The following is a 25,589-nucleotide window of genomic DNA, read 5'->3' on the forward strand; positions in this document are numbered from 1 at the left end:
GAAAACTATGTTAAATATTATTTTTTAATTCAGTGCATAAATGTATAACGGAGGAATACCTAAAATCTGAACCCAGAATTTATTATATTTATAGAGTTATTAAAGATATTAGAAGCAATGTGTAGTAAATACACACCACAGATGAGGAAAGGTTAACCACATGTAAATCATATATCTCATCGTAAAACAAAATGAGATAGCATGAATTTTATAGAAATATCTCTCAAAAAGACTAAAAAGAGAAAAACTTCCGAAAATTATTAATTAATTATGTAGGTATTCCATATTAATCTCAAGGAATGATCAAATACCACCAGAATGTTGGTGGTATCTGTATTGGCTCCATGGAGGAGCCTTGTCCACCGTGGAATTTGAAGTGTTCGCAATCCTCGGCAATGAAGAAAGAAGAATTGGTCTCAAGCGTCACCTTGTTCCTCCCTGTGCCCCCGTTGTTACTGACGGGCAGCGTCAGGAAGCAGTCGGGCATGGGTTGGGGCGGCGGCTCCCCCTGCCCCTTGACCCGCTGCTCCTGCATCTCCTGGGACAGGTCCATCAGCGTGCGGGCCAGGGCCGGCTCCCGATTGTGCTGCTTGCTGCTGCCGGGCTTGATGTGCTTCATGCTCTGGGAAGTGAAGGATCCGTCCAATGACTGTGTGGAATCGCCGAAATAGCTGGTGTCCTGGATATAAGAAAAAATTTATATCAACTTTTCAAATGTGTAGGTTTAAACCATTATTATATGTCTTTATGTGGGATCCTAATCAGTGGCGGCTGGTCGCATAGTGCGTTCGTGTGCAGCACTATCTAAATTGTAATGGCTAAAATTAATTTATAATATCTTACTGAAGACTATAAAATCTATAAAAATCATTTAAAAATATTACTTACCAATACAATGCAATGAATATTATCAAGGAGAGCGATTTTAATCTCTCCAAGTATAAAGTATGGCCGCTGCGCGGCGCCAATCCGCCGCGCCGTGTACACAGATTTGCAAACGGATGAAAATACGTTTTTGTATGTATTTTTTAAAACACTGCGAGCGCCTCAATCTACCCATTTGTACCAGGAGTTAGCTAATTCCCGTGTGTCACTCGGCGCCGAGATAACCCGATCATTTCCGAAGATTACCGATTTATGAGCCTTGACCCGAGGTTACACGGAGACATCCGAAGTTCGTCGAACTTCGAACTCGATATTGGACAATAGATCACAGATGACACATGTCACATGTCACAGATCATAATTTACCGTCGTTATCGCGAGCCGTGACGTAATTATTGTCATTGTTTTGGTATTGATTTATCGAGTAATTTGATCAAGCTAAATACAGAACTTAATCCTTTTAATTTGTAACTTTATAAGAAATAAAAATGAGTGTAATCAGTGTCGAATATATAAGAAATAATAACAGTTTGTTTGAAAATAAATTATTAATTAAAAATTCTGGTCCACCTCGTCCAGTGCTCGTGATTAAGCAAGATTGTAAATCCAAATCAAGAGCTTTTACTCGAGTGTTTGACAAAAAACTTTATGATAAAGCTTTTTGGTTGTGTGGTTGTGACAAAGTTAATCGCTTTTTTTGTTTTCCGTGTCTTGTGTTTGGTGGAGATTCAACTTGGACGTTGAGTGGGATTAATGATTTAACGCATCTATCAGAGAAGTTGAAAAAGCACAATTCATCTACTTTACATTTACAAAATGTTATGAGTTTAGCCGTTTTAGGTACAGTTGACATTCGTCAACAGTTGGATTCTGGATACCGTGAGCAAACTTAACAACATAATGCAATGGTTGACAAAAATAGATATATATTGTCTAAATTAATAGATTGTGTCATATTTTGTGGAGCATTCGAATTGGCATTGCGTGGTCACGACGAAACCCTTGATTCGATAAATCCTGGTGTATTTCGCGGCTTAATAGATTTCGTAGCAGAATTAGATGCAGTATTAAAACAACATTTAGATAGTGCCACTGTTTTTAAAGGGACATCAAAGACTATTTCAAAATGACATATTGGATTCTATAATGGAAGTATACAGCACAGAAGTGAAACGACAAATTACGGAATGTGAATTTATTGCGATTCAAGCAGATGAAACTACAGATGTCTCTACGACGACGCAAATGGTTTTGATCATCGGATATGAATGGAAGGGCCATATTTATGAACGCTTTTGGAAATATTTAATTCCAACCTCGCACTGCGCTGACGGTTTGTATAAAGCCATCTCTGAAGAACTTCAAGGTTTGAACATCAGTTCAAATAAATTGATAGCTCAATGCTTTGATGGAGCCTCAGTTATGAGTGGAAGGGTTGGAGGGGTTCAAGCAAAAATTAAGGCTGATTTTCCATTTGCTAATTATGTTCATTGCTATGCTCATCAGCTGAATTTGATAGTCGAAAAAAGTGTTTCACAAAGCAATGTAATAAAAACGTTTTTCGCACATCTTCACGCATTTCCAATTTTTTTCGAGGTCTCCTAAACGAATGAACGTGTTAAACGATGTAATGAAAAAGAAAATCCCTTCTGCCCCACCAACAAGATGGAATTTCAACATAAAAACTGTGAGAACTGTTTCGGCGTACTCAGAATTGTTGATACAATGTATGGAAACTATTTTAGACCAAAATAATAATGATTCGAATACTATAAACCAGGCCAGTATGTTATTGCATTATCTTAAGGATGAACAGTTTATATATTGGTTAGGTTTCTTCAACAAGATTTTACCCCATTGTGACATTTTGTTTCAACAATTACAATCACGCTCTTTGGATACCATCATGATTAAGAAATATATATATATCAATTTGAAAAATGCATTCAGACAGTTCGTGATTCCATAGACCAAACAGGTGAGCCCAAAGCAAAAAGAAATAAAACGGTGAACTATGCAACTTGCATCGAAGTATGTGATATTCTCTTACAACAGATCAAAGACAGATTCGAGTTTACTAACCATTTATTAGCATCAAAATTATTTGATTGTGAACGCTTTACTCAATATAAAGAAAACTTTCCTCAAAGTGATTTCAATGAAACAGTGAACACGTACCTACATCTTTTTAGATAAATTTAAATTGAAAAATGAACTATGTGCTATATACGGGAGAGATGATTTCTCTAACGCCGATGGTGCAGTGGCAATCTTGCAACTTTTTTATAAAAATAATTTAGTCGAGTCGTTTTCGGAGTGTGTGAAGCTTTTAAAAATAATATGTACAATACCTATGACATCTGTGGAAAGCGAAAGGTGTTTTTCTACCCTAAAACGAATTAAATCATTCTTGCGAAACACGATGAGTCAAGACCGTTTGAATGCTTTATCTGTACTTAGTATTGAAAAAAAAAATTTGCAAACAATCCCAAATTTCACTTCGAAAGTGATAGAAGTTTTTGCTCTTCACAAACAACGTAGAATAGACCTTATCTACAAATAAGGTAGGTGGAATAATTATTTTTACCCATAATCTTTTTGTCATATTGTTTTTATTTTGGATTGTCAGTGAACCACCACCCTTTTAGGGCAGCGGCCGCCACTGATCCTAATGATAGTTTTTTGACGGAACCGTGATTGGTAAATCGATATTGTCCGCTTATAAGTGAAGAGGTAAACCAATTAGAAAAGAAAGTAAGCTCAATTTTATCTTACTTTATGTTAAATTGTCCATACATTTTTATAGTGGACGGGTGCACCACCCAAGTACAGCAAGTACACAAACAAGCCATACACTATAATATATTACAATTCTAATATCGTTTTATAATATTCTTACAGCAGCCCTCTTATAACATTTGACCGATTCCAAACTGGTTACTTTAACCGATTTGACTTAAATTAAGTAATAAAAATTATTACGACTGGGTGTTTTAATCAATATGATAATTTCAATCAAGTATAAAAGGCAATATCTGTACCTTGAAGTTGTCAATAGATGAACCTCTGGATGGCAGCTTGTGAGAAGGTTCTCCGCTGAGCTGGTTGATGTTCAGCTGGTTCCGGGATGAAGACAAGTAGGCTTCATCGTCATCTTGGTCACTGCAAATGACGAACTTTTCAACAAACTAAATTTTTTAAACTTAATTTACTAGTTTATTTTATAAATTAAATCCAAAATTTACTCTGAAATGGGGTAAGATTTGTAAGTAGATACTTAAATACCTACCTACTTAATTGCAAACCATGGATATTTTATATATTTTTTAAATTTCAAATAAGGAATTATACAATTTTTCCAAAGAAATGTCACCAATTCTTTTTAGCAACTTTCTTCAGGCAGGTAAGTAGGTACCATAATCATAGAATGAACCACGATCATGCAGTATCCAGAAGGGTATAACTCCGATAGAAAATTTGAATCGAAGAAAAGATACAGTAATCTCCATGGCTTGTGACATCACATAATTTAACCACATCCACCAATGAACAACTCTGAAAATCTATGGAAAAACTGTTGGAGGCTGAGTGGTTTGATACAATTTGATTGATTGTCCTAAGTAAATGAGGTATAAAAAAAAGATAATTTAAAGCTCTTTTTCGCAGGACAGTACTTTGTCAGATAGAGTCTGGTTGTCGTGAGGGAACATTCTGAAATTCAAATATTTTTATTTTTAAAATAATATGTAAGGCTATTTATTGAATAGGATAGGCTTGGAATGAGAATTTTATTGTCTATGGCCGCACCTTTTTTTTCGAGTTTCCTCTATCCTCGCCGATGGTGTATGATATAGAACAGTTGCACGCATAAAGTGTGTCTAAATATTGGAATATCTATGGTTAAATAGAGGGCCAATTTGTTTCATGCATAAAGCATGGAGTTATCAATCTAATGGGTGGTTTTTTTATGGTAGTACTAGCATGGCAACCATCTTGAACCGGAATGTAACAAACAAATTTACAATTTTTTAAATGCCAAATGGTCGAGTTAAAAAAGGACTTCACTGCGCTCAGTCAATTAAACAACACATTTTTTTTTTGTAAGTCAGGAGAGAGTGAACTTTTCAACATTGGAACTGATGTGTTGAGGAAATCAACAAATTAAAAAAAAGAATCTTTTCAAAACCAGACAAGCAATTGTAAACCCAAAAATATAACATATTATAAGCAGACAATATCGTTTTTTTTCTACATTTGAAATGTGCATACATTATAATGACTTACTTTTACAGGGCATTTTTAAAAGTGGAACTTACAACTTGCAAATACTTGGTACATCACGTGAATTAAAAATATAAACTGAATAACCAATAAATACTAAAAATTTGAACTTTATAAGTTTTTAACTAAAGAAACCAGATTTAATAGATTAAAGTTCAGAAGGAGAAAGAACTTAAGATTTTAGTTAGTAAAAACACATTTCAAATAGAAGATGATTAAGACGGACAAGATGTACATTTATTCCACTAAACTGCACTTGCACATCTCATGATGGTGCATATTAATTATAATTAAAATATATCATACCAATGCTAAAGGATGACTAACAGATGACATAATATGTATTAATACCTCAACCTTCTTATATGTCATATTCTTCAGTGAAAAGGCACTTAACTCAACATTCCTATAATTATTATTGTTTAAGATTTCTTAAAATCACTCAATAATGCGATTTATATACTAATGGCCTGCAAACATAAGTAGCGTAAGAATATATTAATTTATGTAGTTTAAATGACAATACAATTAACCCCCCAGGCCTCTGGTATATTTTGGCAGAAGGTCAGAGTATTATCGCTTTGCTATAAAATCCAATTAAATGGAATATTTCTGAAACTAAATATTGTTTTTGAAAGGTGATTAAATACACTTACAAATGTTGTTATTAGAAACAAACATAATTTTTGAAATATTAAAATTTATAACGCAAAAGTAAAAAAGTTTTAAAAATGGCTCACCTTACGTTTTTTATAACTAAAATTACTGTTAACGATTAAAAATAAAAACACACATGAAAATGGTTCCATGATATTTCATCAAAATGACAATTAAACACACCTTTAAAAATTGATAAAACAAAAAGTAGGTTAAATATAGGGTTTTCCAATAAGAGGTGTTATTTTGAATAGCACGCTATTTCGGTAGATGTTACTTTTAAGCTGTTATTTTTTGACATTTGACAAGTAGAAATTACGCCATTAATAAAAATGGAACGATACACGCTTCAACAACGCATTGAAATTATTAAAATTCACTATTATTAATTATTAGATTTCCATCGAAAAATCATCTTGAGTGATGAGGCCCATTTCCACCTCGGTGGCTTCGTCAACAAGCAAAATTGTCGCATCTGGGGCTCGGAAAACCCAAGAGTTATTGTTGAAAAGCCTCTCTATCCTCAATGTGTGACTGTTTGGTGCGGTTTATGGTCCGGCGGAGTCATTGGATCTTACTTTTTCGAAAATGAGGCTGGAGCAACAGTTACGGTGAATGGATTGCGCTATCGAGAGATGATTAATGATTTTTTATGACCGGAATTGGATGGTATTGATCTGGACAACGTTTAATTTCAACAAGACGGCGCTACGTGCCACACAAGCAACGAAACCATTGATCTTTTACGGGAAAAGTTTCTTTGAATATCAAAATAACACATCTTATTGTAGTTACCTATCCTATGTAACCTAGTTTTTGTTTCATCACTTTTCATGACTTTATATCACTTTTTGTAGGTATGTTGACCTGTCATTTTGATGAGATACCCGGTCACCTAGGAAAATGTATTATATATGTTACAGTCACCTCACTTTTTTTTTCGTTCATATAAAAATAATGAATGAAAAATTCACAAAGTTTCATACATTTTTTCGAATTGCGATCGGAAACTTTGGTTCCATTGAGGTCCACATTTTAAGTTTTCTATGGTTAACTTCTAGATTTAAAAATAAAGCAAGGTGTTTTCTCTTTCTAACACTGTTTAGATCATATTTCTCACCATGACAGTAAGGGAGACAAAACGATTTATATGAGCTGTTTCCAAAAGCAAACAAATTAGCCTGAGGAGTTAATTTCTAAAATTTAAAAATTTACTGAGTTCCATAAAGCATGGTTCTCAACCGCTGATGAATATTAGTTGAAAGACACAACAAACAAAAGTTTAATGCTAAATTTGAAGTGATTTTAGACAATTATAGAAATGTGAGATACTAAACTTATGAAAGAACTTTTATCAATCCCAGGAAATTATTCAACAATTTTTCAAAACCTAAAAATTCTTATTTCTCCCCTATTCTGTTATGATGGGCAACTAGTGTTGTTGTATTTTGGATGAATGCATACATACTTACCAGATACTAGTTGAATGGTAGTCTTACATGCCCCATAAGAAATTCTGCAGAGATCATAAATTGCTAAAATTGCCGGTATTTAAACGCCACATACCTCGAGTACCTATTATCAATGTCGGTTCGCATGGTCAGCGCAGAGCAGGCGCAGTCATCCTCAGCAGCGGGGGGCCCCGGGAGCCCCGCCCCCCCAGGGAGCCCCATGGACGCTGCCTCCTCAGCCCCAGAAGGGGTCGGCTTGGACACAGCGGATTGATCCAAGGCGAGGGACTGCTGGTTGGTCCTGTGGTCCACCTGCCAATCAAATTAATATATATTAGTTTGGGATTAAAAATACCATCAACTCAATGCAAATCGGGCAATATTTTTAGCCACTGGAGTGTTTTTGGCCATATTTTGTCCAATTCGCAACACACGCGAGCGCACGCTAGCCTAAGGCCAATTTAAAGAGATATATTAAAACATTTATAGGAATTATTTAAAAAGTTCCCACGTGTTTGCAACTTGGATATTCACAAAGCTAACAGTATTACACAGCTAGTAGTTTCACAGATTATCAATAGATGTCTCGTTTCTCTAGTAAATACGGTTCCATGGATAACTCATCAAAATGACAATTCAACACACCGATAAAAAGTGTTATAAAGTTATGAAAAGTGATGAAACAAAAACTAGGTTAAATAGTTTACATATGTGTAACTATTTAACCTAGTTTTTGTTTCATCACTAATGACTTTAAAACACTTTTTATAGGTGTGTTGAATTGTCATTTTGATGAGTTATCTGGTCACCAGTAAATACATAAAGCTAAACAAATTATCTCAGTGAAGAGTTTTTTTTTTTGACGGTATGTTGTCGCGTTAAAAATTCCTGTGAATGTTTATTTTACACAAATTTTGTTATGTATCATGTATCAATGTATTTGTTATTAAATTCTCTGCTTATTTAAAGTTATTTAAAATTTTAAAAAATGTGAAAGCGAGTTTTAATTTGCACAAAAAATTTACTTTTTCGGTGCAGTATGTGCATTGTCCTTAAATAAAAGGTGTAATATTGTAAATTATATGATTATTAATCCAATTTAAAATTATAGAAATAGATAATAGAGAATTTTTATTATTCTAGGATAAACTTTGGTCTGATAAATTATGTTTGAAAAATAATATGTCAAGTGAAAAACAAATAATTTTTGAAGTTTTCGTAAGTACATTCTACATTTTATTTAAATAAAAATAATACTAAAAAAAAACTGTTAAAATATATATTTTTTTATTTAATAATAAAAAGGGAAACACTTTGTTTACAGTCACTTTATTGAAATTTTTAACGTCTACCGGTTTCGGTACCTCCGTACCATCATCAGGACAGTTATAAAAATACTAACAAATACAGAATAATACACATATATATAAACAAATAGTTGAGAGAGAAAGAGATAAAAAACAGAGAGAGACAGTATCAGTTGTGGGCGGGAAGTGGGGGAGGGGAGTTAGGGATAACAGGAAACATATTTATTATAGGGCTGAACGTTAAATTTAGTTGATTATTGATAATTTCAGCCTTTGAATTGACTGATTTTTTTATTTCCAACGCTTCCAAGTTGTTAAGTCGTAAACCTATCTCATTTTTGTGAAGGACTTTAATACCCGTGTCACGGTTGAAAGTATGATCTTTATTAATTAGATGTTCTGCAAATTCTGAAAATCCCGAACTGGTTAGACATCTTAGGTGTTCTTTTATTCTAGTTTCTATATTGCGTGATGTTTGCCCTATGTAGAATGCTGGGCAATCATTACAACTAATTTTATATACGCCTGAGTGGCTAAGAACATCTTCTTTATCTTTGGCATTAATTAAAAATTTTCCTAGATTATTATTAGTATAATACGCTGGTTTAATTTCTGGGGGGAATTTAACTGTACATGTAGAGGAAAGGTTATTAATATACAAAATTCTTCTCCACTGCTGGTTGGAGTTATTATTGTTGAGAGTTGGTGGACTACTGTAGACGTATTTATTTATGGCAATACATCTTAATTTTTTTGTAAGGATTCTATCAATAAGGCCTATTTCATATCCATTATTAAGTGCTATTAGTTTAATTGTACTTAACTCATTAGCGTAATTAACATTTGATAAAGGAGTAGTGACTAAACGGTGGATCATAGAGTGGAATGCCGAATGTTTGTGGGAAATAGGGTGGTTAGACGTATTATGGATTGTAGTGTCTGTGAAGGTAGGTTTTCTAAAAATATTAAACTGAATTTTATTATCAATAATCGATAATGTGAGATCTAAAAAGTTGAGTGTCGAATTTATACCTACTTCTAGTGTGAATTGGATCTGTTTATGTAAGGAGTTGAGGAGTAATAGGAAGGAATTAACTTAAAACTAAACGAAAACTAACTTACAACTTAAAACTAACTTACAACTTAAAACTAACCTACAACGAAATAACTTAAAACTAAATATTAAAATATTGCATACCGAATTAGTCCATGAACTCCACCCAGTAGAATGGGATCTTTTTGATGACAAAATTAGAAGTTTTGCGTCAGTGAAAGCTTATAAAAAGAGGATAACCCTGGAAAATAAACTCAAAAAATTGTGCCAATCAAATACCCACATCAATAACCCGGAGACATCATCATCTCAAAAATTCTACGAACGTGTACAGAATCTCTCCTCGGCACAGTTTACCCAACAAGAAATGGAATTACTCTCCAAAGGTTTAAAATATAACCTAAAATATACTAATAAAAATTACAATAGTGCTGTGGAAAACGTTGCAGTAGACATGGAAACAGCGTTATATAAATCTCCGAAACCTTACCTCTACAAAAGTGCCGAGGTCTTACAAAACCTTATCCCAAGATTCCAGCCGAAGCAGAATCAAGAAAACTTACACGCCAAAAATATCCGTGAAAAACTGAAGAAAGAAGATTTAATATTAACCAGAGCTGATAAAGGCAATACAGTTGTAATTATGAACAAGATAGAATATAATCATAAAATTAATGACTTCCTAGAATCTGATAACTTTGAAATTTTAAAAGTAGATCCGACTAATAAATACCAGAGAACCCTTAAAAGTACATTCAACGAGTGTAAAACCCCAATATTCAAAGATGATACTTATCACCAGGTTAAATTCTTAACTAAAAACCCGAAAATCCCCAGGTTATATGGGTTTGTCAAAATACATAAAGCTAATAGGCCAATTAGGCCGGTTGTGACTTGTTGTAATGCACCTAATTATAAAATTGCTTCTTTTCTTACTAAGGTAATTAAAGATTCCAATATATTTCAACCAAAATATACAATTAAAAATTCCCATGAATTAATCAACCACTTGAAAGATTTAACCCTCCCTAGCAACTGTAAACTCATTTCTTTTGATGTAGTGAATTTGTTTCCCAGTATTCCGGTAGTAGAATGTAAAAATATTATAAGCAATTTAGTCAATAGTTCTAACTTACATAAGGATTTTACAAAAGATATTAACCAACTTATCGATGTTTGCTTGAACCAAAACAGTTTTAAATATAATAATATAATGTACCGTCAACGAGATGGATTACCGATGGGGTCTCCCACAAGTCCACTTATTGCCGATATTTTTATGAATAATTTTGAAAACAATATTTTTGAACTTAAAACACCTTTGTTAAAAAATATTTTACTATGGAGACGCTATGTAGACGATATCATATGTATTTGGGCGGGTACAGAGCGTCAGCTAAATTCCTAGTTTTAAGTTGTAAGTTAGTTTTAAGTTGTAAGTTAGTTTTCGTTTAGTTTTAAGTTAATTCCTTCCTATTACTCCTCAACTCCTTACATAAACAGATCCAATTCACACTAGAAGTAGGCATAAATTCGACACTCAACTTTTTAGATCTCACATTATCGATTATTGATAATAAAATTCAGTTTAATATTTTTAGAAAACCTACCTTCACAGACACTACAATCCATAATACGTCTAACCACCCTATTTCCCACAAACATTCGGCATTCCACTCTATGATCCACCGTTTAGTCACTACTCCTTTATCAAATGTTAATTACGCTAATGAGTTAAGTACAATTAAACTAATAGCACTTAATAATGGATATGAAATAGGCCTTATTGATAGAATCCTTACAAAAAAATTAAGATGTATTGCCATAAATAAATACGTCTACAGTAGTCCACCAACTCTCAACAATAATAACTCCAACCAGCAGTGGAGAAGAATTTTGTATATTAATAACCTTTCCTCTACATGTACAGTTAAATTCCCCCCAGAAATTAAACCAGCGTATTATACTAATAATAATCTAGGAAAATTTTTAATTAATGCCAAAGATAAAGAAGATGTTCTTAGCCACTCAGGCGTATATAAAATTAGTTGTAATGATTGCCCAGCATTCTACATAGGGCAAACATCACGCAATATAGAAACTAGAATAAAAGAACACCTAAGATGTCTAACCAGTTCGGGATTTTCAGAATTTGCAGAACATCTAATTAATAAAGATCATACTTTCAACCGTGACACGGGTATTAAAGTCCTTCACAAAAATGAGATAGGTTTACGACTTAACAACTTGGAAGCGTTGGAAATAAAAAAATCAGTCAATTCAAAGGCTGAAATTATCAATAATCAACTAAATTTAACGTTCAGCCCTATAATAAATATGTTTCCTGTTATCCCTAACTCCCCTCCCCCACTTCCCGCCCACAACTGATACTGTCTCTCTCTGTTTTTTATCTCTTTCTCTCTCAACTATTTGTTTATATATATGTGTATTATTCTGTATTTGTTAGTATTTTTATAACTGTCCTGATGATGGTACGGAGGTACCGAAACCGGTAGACGTTAAAAATTTCAATAAAGTGACTGTAAACAAAGTGTTTCCCTTTTTATTATTTAAAATGTCAAGTCACAATGTGTTTGCTTCTTTTGAAAAATTATTTTTTTATTATTAAACTGTAAACATACATTTACAAACATGCTGTAAGAAGTACAGTTTTGAACCATTTTTGTTAACAATCAGACGAAATTCACGCGTTTATGAACTTGATGATTTTTTTTTAATGAAACCTACAAACTTAAGATAAATATAGAAATATAGGTAAATTCATTGGCTTTAAACGACAGTTAACAGATCAGTATTTGGAGATATGATTTTTTTGATGAACACAGGTAAATTCAAATCCACACATATGAAAATCTCCAGCGCTCAATGCATTTTATCGTAAACATCTTGGCGCTCCAGTTGCTAATAAAAACCCCTATGGGAGGAGGTGGATTGTTGTTGTATGGGGTCATTGCCCCAAGTAACATACATTGATAAAAGTGTTGACATTTGCCAAATGAGAATGGGTTGTTTTTATGAATCCTTATCAATAGCAAAGTTCCACAATAACCAGTTAGCTTTTGTTTTTATTTTATTTGAAACATCTTTTGGCACTCCTAGGGGAGGTAAAACTGACTATTGCGTAGCACAGTACGTTAAGACAGGACAACGCACTAGCATGGACCGACGCTTCATTCGGCTAGCCTCATGACTCGTCGGCTCTTTCCGCCCGACGGCCAAAACTCTGTGCGGTATATTTGCTTCTATTCTTACTAAAATTGGCAATGGATCTAAATCAATCTATCTAAATGAAGAAGTTGTAATATATATTCACCGGCCTCAAAACGCTGAGCAACCGGGTAGCGACATAGTTCCCCTGCCTTTACACTGTACAGAACAGACAGGGCCGCTCTTGTGAGGCGACATAATAAATTCCTTTGTGTATGTTTTAATAATAATTGTTAATAACTTGTGTCTCCTCAATACCCACAACCCATTCCTGAACAGAGTTAACTTTTCAAAATTATTACATATTTAAGAACCCTTGACATGAATTTCATGATGAAATTGTTACCACACAGATCATTTGAAACTAAAAAAGAATGAGTGATGTATGCTGGTCAATTAACATAAGGCAACAATTAATTTAATTATTTAACATTCAGTATAAAGTGTTCTCAACACTGTGACAGTCAACACTGTAGATAAAAACCAAATCTGTTGTTTTATAATCTGTGCGGGTGACTTACATCCTTGCTCATGAGGCGCTCCAGCTGTTTCTTTTTGGCCTCCAGCTCAGCCTTAAGCGCCAGCTGGCGACGCTCCACCGGGCCCCCATAGGGCGGGTAGCCCACCACCGTGTTGGAGGAGGTGTTGCCCCCGCTCAGACTATTGGTGCGCTTCTTGTCCTCCGACTTGATGGAGGAGCCACTGGACATACATGTGTCTGGAAATTATTTTTCATTCATTTAAAATACATTCGGTACATACTTAAAGAAATATCTCCATTCTGTCTTGAAAATGTTTTTTAACCCTTTGTACTACTAATATTTTTTATATGGTATACCAGCTACTCCATAGAGTGTAATGTAAAAATATGAGTAAAAATTACAATATCTTTAAAAAATTAGAAAGAAATGTTTTTTGGTAAGGCAGCAAATAAAATGATATAGTTATGTTAAGAAATATATATTTATTATCATATAAGATTGTTAATAAAAGAAAAATTTTCATATTCTAATCTTTATAATTTTTCAACATGTGGTATTTTAGAAATCAGTAGCCCAAATGCATACGTGGCTTGTTAGGACACGTGTCACAGTACTCACTGGTTTCCCGTCTGCCGCCTTTTACTTCCCTTTTCGAGCAGACCACACAGTCCCGCTTGGAACCTTTTCTTAAAATATGGAGGTTCCCATTGGCCTGGTCTCTGATGGAGTGAGAATATTTATTGCCCAGTAAAAATATTCAAATAAAATGAATGTGTTATGTTAAATTGTTATGTATGAAAAACAGAGCAAAAAGCACAACCAATCGTAAATGGGTAATGTATACAGCTGAATAGAATCATGTGTATACCTGTAAAAAGACCCTTTTATTTTTTGACAAGACATTAACTCTACCTATGTTTGTTGTTAGTTTAAGACGATTAGAAGAGTTTTTAATATGTTTTGTATAACAAGTCTGCAGTCTTGGCAAACCCTTCCCCTCATACTACTTCCCACTCCCATTTTATGACAAGACATTAACTCTACCTATATTTGTTGTTAGTTTAAGACGATTAGAAAAGTTTTTAATATGTTTTGTATAAACAAGTCTGCTGTCTTGACAAACTCTTCCCCTTGGTATATAAGTCTTATCTATGGTATTTAAGTCTCCTTCTCTATGGTATTTAAGTTAGAAGATCATTGATAAAAATAAATTAAAAGAGTGCAGTTCCCCATTACTGCACATGAAAAGTTTTAGCCCATCGTCCCACGAGTCAGTAAGCAATCAACATAAACCGAATGCTGCGAACCCTGCGCAGGATCGGATACAAATAATTTGTAAAATTTTGAGAACTGGTAATTGTTAATCTGAAAACAATACTTTCTGTGAGTGGGATTTTGAGCTGGAGCACGGCATATCAAAGGTTAATCCATTTTGTCCGAACCGCCACAATTAAGTTTTTAGATTTTCACGGCCAAAAGCATTTTTGTTGTTTGTTTTTGGGGTGTTATGCCGTGTTGCGCTAACTCCTTCTTTAGCCGACGTTTCGGACAGCGTTGCAGTGTCCATCATCAGGGCAGATCCGGTAGATCCGAAGATGATGATGGACACTGCAACGCTGTCCGAAACGTCGGCTAAAGAAGGAGTTAGCGCAACACGGCATAACACCCCAAAAACAAACAACAAAAATCTTAAGCATTTATTTTTATATTATAAAAATTTATAAAAAAAATTAATTTATATTAAATAAATACAAAAACAAAGAGTTATGTTATTTTTACTACATCAATAAATTCAGTAAAAGTTCTTACAACAATTAATTCAGTTGCTGTGGTCAGTTTCAGTGTAAATAATTTCAGATGGGATGGTTTAAAAGCAATGCAGGTTTCTGTGCTGATAGTAATGATTAGTACCTCTGTTGGTGGCGTGTTTCAGGCGCCTTCTCTCTTCGCTCAGTCCCTGGGCTGCCTGCTTCAGCTCGTGGGTCAACTGCTGGATGACTGCCAGACCAGAACCAACACTGTCACCAGTGCCTGTAGTTTGGTTTTGCTCACTGACATTGGTGCACTTATTGGATCCTGACGATATGCAATTCTGAAGTCTGGACAATCCCAGAGGAGTGTTCTGACTCTTGGAGTTGGCGCCACTGTTCTGGGCCCCCGACTGGCCGTCTTTCATTATTTTAGAAGATGAAGATGAGTCTGTTCTGCAGAGAGGAGCATTGTTCACGGATGATTCAGAAACTCTGGAAAAAAAAAACTCTTTTTAGATGCAGAAGCTGTGCGAGGAGAGACTGGGCCAGTGATGGACTGAGGCCGCCAAAGTAGAGCAAGATAGGGACACCTGAGGTTGTCTTGTCAAAACAATGGTTGCCTGTCTCCACTAGGAAATGTGTGTTTAAATTGTATTTTTATGAAAGAGGTAAACAAAATCTCGGCAGTCACGAGTAATGGATAAATATGTACCTATTTTGATTTCTATTATGGTTTTCTTGAGGAATATGAGGAGTATTGTGAAACACATGTTCTTCATCAAAAGTTGAATTGATTCCGAAATTGTTTTGGATAGAATCCACAGTCCTTAGCATATCTGAAAAAGAATTAAAATTAATTAACCATTAAAAATATAATTCTGTTTTTGAAGTGGAGCATTTAATAGTGAAGCTACGGGATTTTGCCATGTACACATAAAATAAATAAACCATTAATAATACAATTCTGTTTTTGAAGTGGAGCATATAGTAGTGAAGCTACGGCATTTTGCCATGTACACATAAAATTTTAAGAAAACACTTTTTTTTAATTACTTAAGGCTACCACAGATTAACCATAATCTCTATGGACTTCATGCCTTGAACAAGCATTTTTAAACACTAATAGGAATGATTCTACGTCGTGAATTACTTTAATTTACTCACTTTTCAGTCTTTCCAGTTCCACTTTCATCACATTGACGGCGGCCACCTTGTGTCTGATGATGTTCTCAATTGTGCCCCCCTCCTCCTCGCTGGCTTCGGAGCCCCCCCACCCTCCGCGGCCACCCTCCTGGCTACCCCCCTCCCCACGTCCCCCCTGTCCACCCAGGGCCCCAACGTTGTCTATGGTCTGGGGCATAGAGACGGCGTCAGCCAGTGAAGAAGTCGCCGCGTGAAGATTCTGGATTTTTGCCACCTGCGAACTCTGAAACTAGTTAGAATCGTGTCAGGATAAGAATACAAAATATATCATTACATTTTCTAACAAAAAAGACAAAGATTCCCGAGTAACGAATAACTTGAAAATATTTAGAAAAACTCCTACTACCATCACTATAAGCGGATAATGTTGCTAATGTACTGATGGGGGTATAAACCAAATACAAATAAATATCAGTTATTTTCCAAAATTTAAAATATTGAATTACCAACGAAAGATATTAATTTATTTATAATGAGTCGTGATAACAATGGTCCTGCCGTTAAAAGGTTTGTAACCTTACTTTCCGATACATGCTTTTATTAGAAAAATGGAGGCGTTTCAACGGAAATATCAGCAGTATATGACTTAAATCATTAGTACTCATATGTGAAGAGTATTCTCAAGTGTGCATACCTGGCTCTCCAGATGCTGTCGCCTCATCTGCAGGTCCCGCAGCATGTCAATCTCCGCCTGGTCCGAGGACACCACCGCCACAGCCACCCCGCCTTTACTGCTGCGACCCTCCGAGGGTTCGCGCACAGTGGAGAGAGTTCGCTCATTCAGCTCACGCTCTCGAGAACTCGATGCTCGTTTGCGGGCTCCCTGGTTGTTCCAATTATACTGGGGAAATATATTATAGAATTATAGGGTACTTGTTATATGGACACATCATTCAAATTTAAATAAAAACCTATTTTCTTAACCTAACCTAACCTAACCTAACCTAACCTAACCCAACCCAACCCAACCCAACCCAACCCAACCCAACCCAACCCAACCCAACCCAACCCAACCCAACCCAACCCAACCCAACCCAACCCAACCCAACCCAACCCAACCCAACCCAACCCAACCCAATCTAACCTAACTGATCTAACTATCTGATTAATTCTTCAGTTTGAATTGAACACAATAATATGGTTCACTGAGCATTCATAAAGTGGTAACGTAGTAACTAATAATAATTTTTGTTAATTTATTTTTGTCCGTCATTCGAAAAAATTCGATTTTTGCGAAAATAAATCATAAAATTTCGTAAGTCTGAATTTGAAAGACAGCCGTGGCGGTAAAATGCCGAAAAATTTATTTTTAATCATCATCCTAATTAGTATTGTTATTTTGTAGATCTGAATCAATTTACACTGGAATGTCATATTTTTAGAAATTATTTAGATTATCTGAGTTTGAAGGGCCGAGAAAATTCGTTTTACGCGGAAAAATTTCGTATTTTTTACAATTTTACACCAAATATCAGAATTTAAAGGGTTTGGTTGCGAAATCTCTATTTACACGGAAATAGAGATTTCGCGATACATACTATAGTATTTTTATGAATTTAAAGGGTGTGAAAATTTGATTTATCAAAAATGTGTGGTATTTTTACGAATTTGCTTTAAATAACTGAGCCGCTGCTGTTTTCGGCTGCGAAAATTCGATTTACACGGAAATAATTCATATTAATACGAATTTACTCGAAAGATACTACCCGAATTTGAAGGGGAGGCTGAGGAAATCGATTTTTGGCGTCTTTTTTAATATGTTTTATAAAATTTCGAATTACATGGGAATTTGTTATTTCGAAATTTGATTTTCTTGTCCCGTGGATTTCGAATTAACGAGGTTCTACTGTAATAGAGAAGATCATTTCGTCTGTCTTTTTGCTGAGCGAAGACCTCAAATCACCCTTGTATTAAAATCAGGAATTTTTTAATAAGCTCCTTCCCACCAAAAGATCAAATTTGATCGTTTAAAAAAATTAATGTCATAATTAATGTAATGGTTCCCTGAATCCCATAACCGTATACCTGTTGATTCCTTGTTGCTTTTTACACAAGGAACATTACTATCCTGTTCAAAACCTTCTTCGGAATACTTTTGGATGTTTTGAATGCTCTTCATTATCATAATTAATGTTATTTTTTTTATATTATAGAAACAAACAGTACATGATTTACAGAGATGAAACAATATACAGGAATAAGATACTTCATGTTGAGTACCTATGATATGTTTCCTTGTAATGTTTGATAAGTGGTATGTTTATTCCTTAATTACCAGCTGACGTGTGTAGTATATAGGAGTGTGTGTAATGTATGTGTGAGTGTTTGTGTGTGTGTGTGTGTGTGTGTGTGTGTGTGTGTGTGTGTGTGTGTGTGTGTGTGTCTGTATGTATGCGCATTGAACAGTTTAAATTATCGACATGATGCCACATTTGAATTTGGGCAGTGAATCCGAAACAATGTCAATGTTAGAGTTTAGACAAATATTATTTAGAGTGTGAAGAGCTCGGTTAATTGGCGAATTAGATGCTGCATTTGTTTTATAATTAAGCGTGTGGAATAGCACTGTATGTCGTGTACGTCTCAAAGGTATGTTGAAGTTAATAAGGGACAGAAGTTCGGTACAGTCGATGTCATTGTTTATAAATCTGTGTATAAATTTTGAGTCGGCTACCACTCGTCTTTGCTGCAAAGTTTCAGATGTACACTCAAAGTTATTGTTGAATTTGTAGGTACATAATATATTTATACGACCTATTAACGATATAGTCAATGTGCTTATTATATATAAGTTTGCTATCAAGGTAAACGCCGAGGTCTTTACATTCCGTTTTAGAGATGACAGGTTCATTGTTGAGTGAATATGAGTACTTAATTACGTGTTTATTTCTGGTGAATGTCATAGTGTGATATTTAGAAACATTGATATCTAGACACTTTGTAACGCTTCGCAGTCCGAAAGAGATCGAATAACTTTGAATATTTTCATGTCATCGGCATATAGTTCAATGTAATTTATATAAATGTTGAACATTAGCGGACCTAGGTAGGACCCTTGGGGGACACCAGATTTTACCTCGATAGATTTTGAGAAGACACCGTTGATTAAGATTACCTGATTACGGTTACTAATGTAAGATTTAATCCATCTAAGCAGGTCACTGTGTATACCAAGTAGGACGAGCTTTTTTAAAAGAATTGAGTGTATTACGCGATCGAAAGCCTCAGAGAAGTCTGTATACATAGTATCAACTTGCTGTTGTTCGAGCGTTGTTTTGAGATGACTGGGACAAGTCAATCAAGACAAAAAAAACTCACTGTCAGAGAGTTTTGGAAAGATTACTTTCACATCGTTACTTGTCTCAAGATGATTGACAAGGCGTGGGAAGGGGTTACCAAGAGGACCCTCACTTCGGCTTGGATGAAACTTTGGCCAGGAGGTGGCAAATTTATTCAATTATAATGCTATGTCACATTTTCACCAAAGTTTGAAGCGTCGGCAAAAACAATGGTAAATTATTTATGTTGAATATTAATACGATTTTTTTAATTGTTTTTGCAAATCGACATTGAATTCCAGGTTGCTCCTTAACAATTTATAAGTATGTAGTTTTATTTGAATAAACATAAAAACAAAGAAAATTGAGTATTTTTTGCCGTGGAATGCATTATCGTATTTTACATAGATTTTTATGGGAAAAATTTCATATTAAATAGTAGGAAATTTGTGATCATCTAGCTTTAAAATGAAATAATGGTTACATTATTGTTGTGCTGATTTCCATCGGTCACGTGAGGCAGCGTGGTTGCCACTCCGATCTGGTTAGAGCCGTAAACCCTGGCAGCCTGACCTTGATGGGCTAGGGGCTGGTGATGGTAGTTGGAAGGTCCCGAGGAGCCCTGGTGCTGTTGATGCTCGTGCAGGTCACCCCCCGAGGACCCCGCGTGATGCTCCTGATGGCCGTTGCGGGAGAGATGCATCTCAGCAAGTTGCTCCTTAGCATCGGCCTGGAAGGATAAATTCATTGTAATTAAACGTAGAATAAAGAAGAACATAATAAATGCTGTGTAATTACAGGGGGGGGGTGGTACATAAAAAACAAAAAAAAATGCTCACAACCTGATTAGCTGTTGGGACAGAGAGCTGGATAAGTTGTAAGTTCAATATTGTTGATTTTTATGAGAAAAAAAAAGTGTTTTATGTATAGTGATATGCAATAAATAAATAAATACAGCGTATGAGCCAATAATTTCAAAATACGTTTTTTTTGGCATTTTTAGTTGAACAGCACAAGCCGCATTGATTGGTGCTTTCAATTTTTTAAATTGACCAATAGGCTGCTTGTACTCTTAAAGTCAAAACACAAATGAACCATCCCCAGTACATAAGCAAGCAAGAGCGCAAATATCCCAAGATAGTATTTTTCCTGCCTGAAAATTTTTTTACAGTATTATACTTACACGAAATATATAAGAACACATACCTGATACTTAAGCAGTCTCTTCTGCTCTTGTAAAGCAGCTGCCAGCCGCAGTTGCGATATCTCCATGTTCGCCTTTAGTTCGTTCTGCCACAGGTCATTGTCGCTGTACGCCGACACGCTGCTCTGAGCGGAGGGGGGGCGAGGGATAGCCTCCTATAAGGCATGCAACGTCAGGGTTACCACAAATATAATTATCACAATAAAGGGGTCAACACTGATTCCAGTTTGATAGGAAGAAAGGATAGGGTTTCACAACATTGAACATGTCCCAACACAAACAAAATACATCAACACCGTCTCTGAATTTCTTGCATCTCTCTGCGAATTATAAATCTGAACTAATTAAAGTACTATATATTTAAAACTGAGACTGTACATTGCATTGTTTGTCGAACATGGCACCAAACTTATATCAAAAATACATTCAATGTTTTATCTTGCGTGTTATTTGAGTATGTTAAAAAGATTTAATCCAATCCAATCATACAATCAGGTCATCACACAATTGGTGACACGAAAACACACATCTTGTGTAAAACCAACATTATTTGTATATACACTTTCAAAAAGAGGCCAAAACGTTAGGTTTGCAAGACATCAAGGTTAAGAAAACAATTATACACAAATATTTTAGAATAAAACAGCTGACAAGAACATCTTTGCTTTGTTGAACATGTCAGCCTGCATTGGTATAGCAATGAAATTATCAAACATTTCAGTAATGCAGAAGTGATATCTATTAAGCGTTGATAATGATAAGAAAATCAAATTACATTTGTTATTTCAAATAATATCAATTTGTTTTTAGTATCTATGACAATAATATAGCACATTATATACCAACTGTAAAAGGGCAGAAGGGAATATGTAACACTTTTTATAAAGAGAATAAGGATTATAATATGTTAATTAATCTGTTAAAATCGAATGGACTCTTAACTTAAGATATTCGGCTTGTTCTCTCTTCATTGCATTATAAATAAGTCATAAACAAATTGGTAGGTGTCCTTGCTCTTTTGTTGTTAAATGCACCTTGAAAATGATTTCTAGCATTTAAATGTCACCCGGCACATCCAGTTACATCTACCTTGATAAGATTTTAAAATTAAGGTGAAATTAAATATTTTTTTAATTTATCACTATCACTTATATAATGCGTATTTCCTTTTGTCAGAATACCAAGAAGGTGATTTACGTGAGGCTACTTTCCTTCTGACTTTTCAGTCAATATTGTTGGTCATTGAAGAACAATTATTTTTTGTGCTAACAACGGTTACGGTTAAAGATCAACATACCTCTAACTTGAATTAGTGAATCTAAAAACACCTACAAATGAAACCTTAACTATCCAAAAGTAATGTTTGCGCATTTATAAGGGTTATTGTATCATTGTATCATGCAAAAACACAGCAACCAAACAGCAAAACAAATCAAACATCGGTAGCGGGAATTGTCCAAGCTTTGAGTACAGCTCCATCAATAATTCACCTGGTCTTTCAAGCTAGATTCACTGGCTTCCGTTACATCGGTGATAGTCACACTATCGTTGGACCTCACAGGAGTCCAATCCTTCAGAATGGACACTTCAGAATCTTGATTTTGAGAAGACTCCGAAGTCTTTGCTGTTTCAGGTTCGTGGCATACAGCCTTAGTCTCCAGGATGCCTTCATCTTCATCGTCTGACCATTTATCACCATATGCTGTTAGTATGTCTTCCAGCTTTTTCTCGCTGTCTTTGAGGTGGCTCAGGGTTGCCATCAGGTCTGCGACGTCGCTGTCGACCTCTTCCCTTTCACCTCTTTCAGGCTCCTGGCAAACACTCCCAACCGTCCCCATTAGCAAATCGTTACAGCGCCTCAACGAGATCAGTCTTGTTCGTAACTGTACAACATCAAATTTATTTCACGACGTACATTATTCAACTGGTTGAAGTAAGGAAGTTGTTTAATTCTATAGATAACATTATAATAACATGATAATATTTCCTATTACAGTAGAACCCCGTTAATTCGAAATCCAGGAGACTTAATGAATTTTCATGTAATTTGAAATTTTAAGAAAACAAAAAAAGTGGCGAAAACCAAGTTTCGCGGCCGTCTCTTTAAATTCGGAATAGGTTCTTTGGTGTAAATTCGTAATAATACGACTTATTCCCGTGTAAATCGAATATTCGCAACTGATTTCCGTCGCGGTCGGCCCTTCAAGTTCAGTTATTCAAAGTAAATTCATACTAAAACGAAATATATCCAGTTTTTCGCAGATTCAAATTTTCAAAGTAAAATCGTAAAAATACAATATATTTGATCATAAATCGAAATTTAAAAAAAAGTCGTACTTCGAATTTAAAAAACATTATGTATTAAAATAATTTTCTGGCGAAAATTTCAATTACGCATTTTTTCGAATCACTGGGGTTCGAATTATCGGGGTTAGGTAGTGATAAGAATACAATAACTTGGGTCAGGTTAGTAATATAATATAATAACAATTTTGGTAGCCATAGCTCTAGTATTTCAGTAGTTGGCTTTTTATGCTTATTTTATATTTATATTGAGAAGTTGTGAATGATGAATACATGGAGCAGGCGAAAGGGTTTGTGTATTTGGAGAGAAGAAGTGGAAAGGCTGATAGTGATAATGAAAGAAGGGTAAGAGTAGGTACATAACTCCATTAATAGAGGACTGAACAACAATGGAGTGTGGGTACCTACCCTGATGTATGGCAGTGAGGCATGGAACTGGCAGAGGTGTATGTGTGGTAAAACCACGTATGATAGTGTGAGAAATGAGTAAGATTAAGAAAGGGACATTCAGATGGTTTGGGCTAGTGATGCAACAGAGCTCTGCTTCCGCTTCTGCAGAAGTTCCGCAAGTTTTTCACTTCCGCTTCCGCTTCCACTAAGATTTACTTTTGACATCTGTTTCCGTTTCTGCTTCCGTTCAGACACTTCCGTTGCATCACTAGTTTGGGCATGTAGAGGGAATAAACGAAGAAAGGAGTGTAAGGAGAATATATGACTCAAATGTGAATGGTAGAAGAAGTCAGGGACGCCCAGATACTTGAGTTGGGCCATGTCAAGAGTCAGAATAATAGAAGAGAAAGAATGTGAATGGGGCAAGGAGTGTGTGCCAAGACCGAGTTGTTTGGCGGTCCTTCCTCTCTGCCTCCCTTGCAGAGAAACAGTGTGATGGTTAGTTAGTTAGATAACCCAATCCGACTCATAACATTCTTGAGAATTCATGGCAAGTTATGGCACTGGCGCATCTCTTCAAAGTAATACTTTAAGTTTGAATAAAGCCCCCCTGCACGCTACTATAAGTTTGTTGGGCAATCTGCACGGATGAGCTTCAGTAAATCTGATGGGGGAATGGCTCACCTCATCCTCCGAGTTCCTCATGCTGTCCACGAGGGTGGAGGTGACACGGATGTACTCTCGGATCTGTCCGAGACGCTGCTCCACACGAGCCGTGTCAGGGCAGGCGGCCACCATGCTGTCTCCGGTGGAACGCGCAGCCTCCGTCCGCGGGAGCTGATCATGGAAAACATCTCGTTGAAAATATCGATTCCATCAAAAAACAGAAAAGTTAGGAGAAGTGAAAAAAAAATACCTAACTAAACTAATTTAACCCCTAACCTATTTTTTTTTTTTTTTTAAAGAAAGACAAACATTCCCGGGTTACGAATAACCCAACAATGTTTGAAAATCTCCTACTACCACCACAGAAAGCCGAAAATGTTGCTTGTGTTGTGATGGAGGACTTAGCCAGCCGAGGAATCGAACACGCGACGCTCGGGTGAGACCCAAGCGCTATGCCCACTCAACCACTGACCGGTCATTTTATCTGTTCTGTTCATATTCTGTTTGTTCTGTTCTATTATTTTATCTGTTCTGTTTTGCCATCGTTCTGTTTTATCCGGTTCCCGAAAATATTGCAGAAAGAACTCATTATCATTGGAATTGTTGACAATTTGATTTTATTAGTTGTGGCAATCCAATTATTTTGGAAATCTGCCGACTTAAATTGGTATCATACAATTTTAATATTAATTCTATGCAAATAACATTAATAAATACACATCGTCACTATGGTTTGACAAGGTTCTAACTGACAATTTGGACCAAAATAACCTTTGAATGGGAAACCGTTTCTTTAGCTCATATCTATGTCCAAAAGTAATTCTGTTGAGTATTAACAAAGTTAGTAATGTGCCAGAGTTCTAATATCAGACTTTTATTTTTAATTTATTTTGACAAAGATCTGTTCTCCAACTTTCTGACATCATCTTTAAGAAATATAACGGGCAATATGTCAGATGCCTGAAGGGTTAATAATAATGAAAATAAAGACACAACAAAACTTTGAAACAAACCATTTTGTTTCTAACTGTGAGTTAGGAACAAAATGTCAGTTGAACAAGGATCAAAAAGGACGTTATAACCTTGTAAAATTATATACGAGGGTGATCTGAAAAGTTTCCGACCTCAACGCAAAGATGGCGGTACTCGTCAATAAAAGTTAGTGAATGTAGTTGTGCATCTTTTGACAGTTACTCACCAAAGTTTCGGCCATTTTGGACGTGCAGTTTTTAGTTTACAGTCGTTTGAGTGAGTCGATGTGTGTGTTTTCGTGAAAATGGAAAAAATTGAGTATAAAGCTGTTATTAAATTTTTGTTTTTGAAGGCAATACGCCTACGCAAATCAAAGATGAGTTGGACTCTGTGTATGGGGACATCATTTACCACAGTGAAATTTTAGTAAGCTGAATTTAAAAGTGGCCGTAAGAGCATGGGAGACGATGAACGTT

General features: G+C 35.4%; 1 protein-coding gene across 1 annotated transcript in view; it reads right to left on the reverse strand.

Moving 5' to 3' along the window:
* Positions 1-292: 292 nt before the first annotated feature.
* Positions 293-25,589, reverse strand: part of LOC149412194 (uncharacterized) — a 38,023-nt gene continuing 12,726 nt past the window's right edge. Inside the window, exons 5-16 of the mRNA XM_089645683.1 lie at positions 24,160-24,312; positions 22,272-22,664; positions 20,784-20,936; positions 20,062-20,307; positions 16,934-17,140; positions 16,261-16,513; positions 15,809-15,932; positions 15,257-15,588; positions 13,385-13,581; positions 7,390-7,586; positions 3,927-4,047; positions 293-679 (exon numbers count right to left, since the gene is read on the reverse strand). Of these exons, the coding sequence (XP_089501809.1) occupies positions 293-679; positions 3,927-4,047; positions 7,390-7,586; positions 13,385-13,581; positions 15,257-15,588; positions 15,809-15,932; positions 16,261-16,513; positions 16,934-17,140; positions 20,062-20,307; positions 20,784-20,936; positions 22,272-22,664; positions 24,160-24,312 (2,763 nt within the window). The remainder of the gene's footprint in view (positions 680-3,926; positions 4,048-7,389; positions 7,587-13,384; positions 13,582-15,256; positions 15,589-15,808; positions 15,933-16,260; positions 16,514-16,933; positions 17,141-20,061; positions 20,308-20,783; positions 20,937-22,271; positions 22,665-24,159; positions 24,313-25,589) is intronic.

The sequence above is a fragment of the Hesperophylax consimilis genome, chromosome 23 (genome assembly GCF_061612785.1).
Source record: "Hesperophylax consimilis isolate HC1 chromosome 23, BYU_Hcon_1.0, whole genome shotgun sequence".
Taxonomy (NCBI): Eukaryota; Metazoa; Arthropoda; class Insecta; order Trichoptera; family Limnephilidae; genus Hesperophylax; species Hesperophylax consimilis.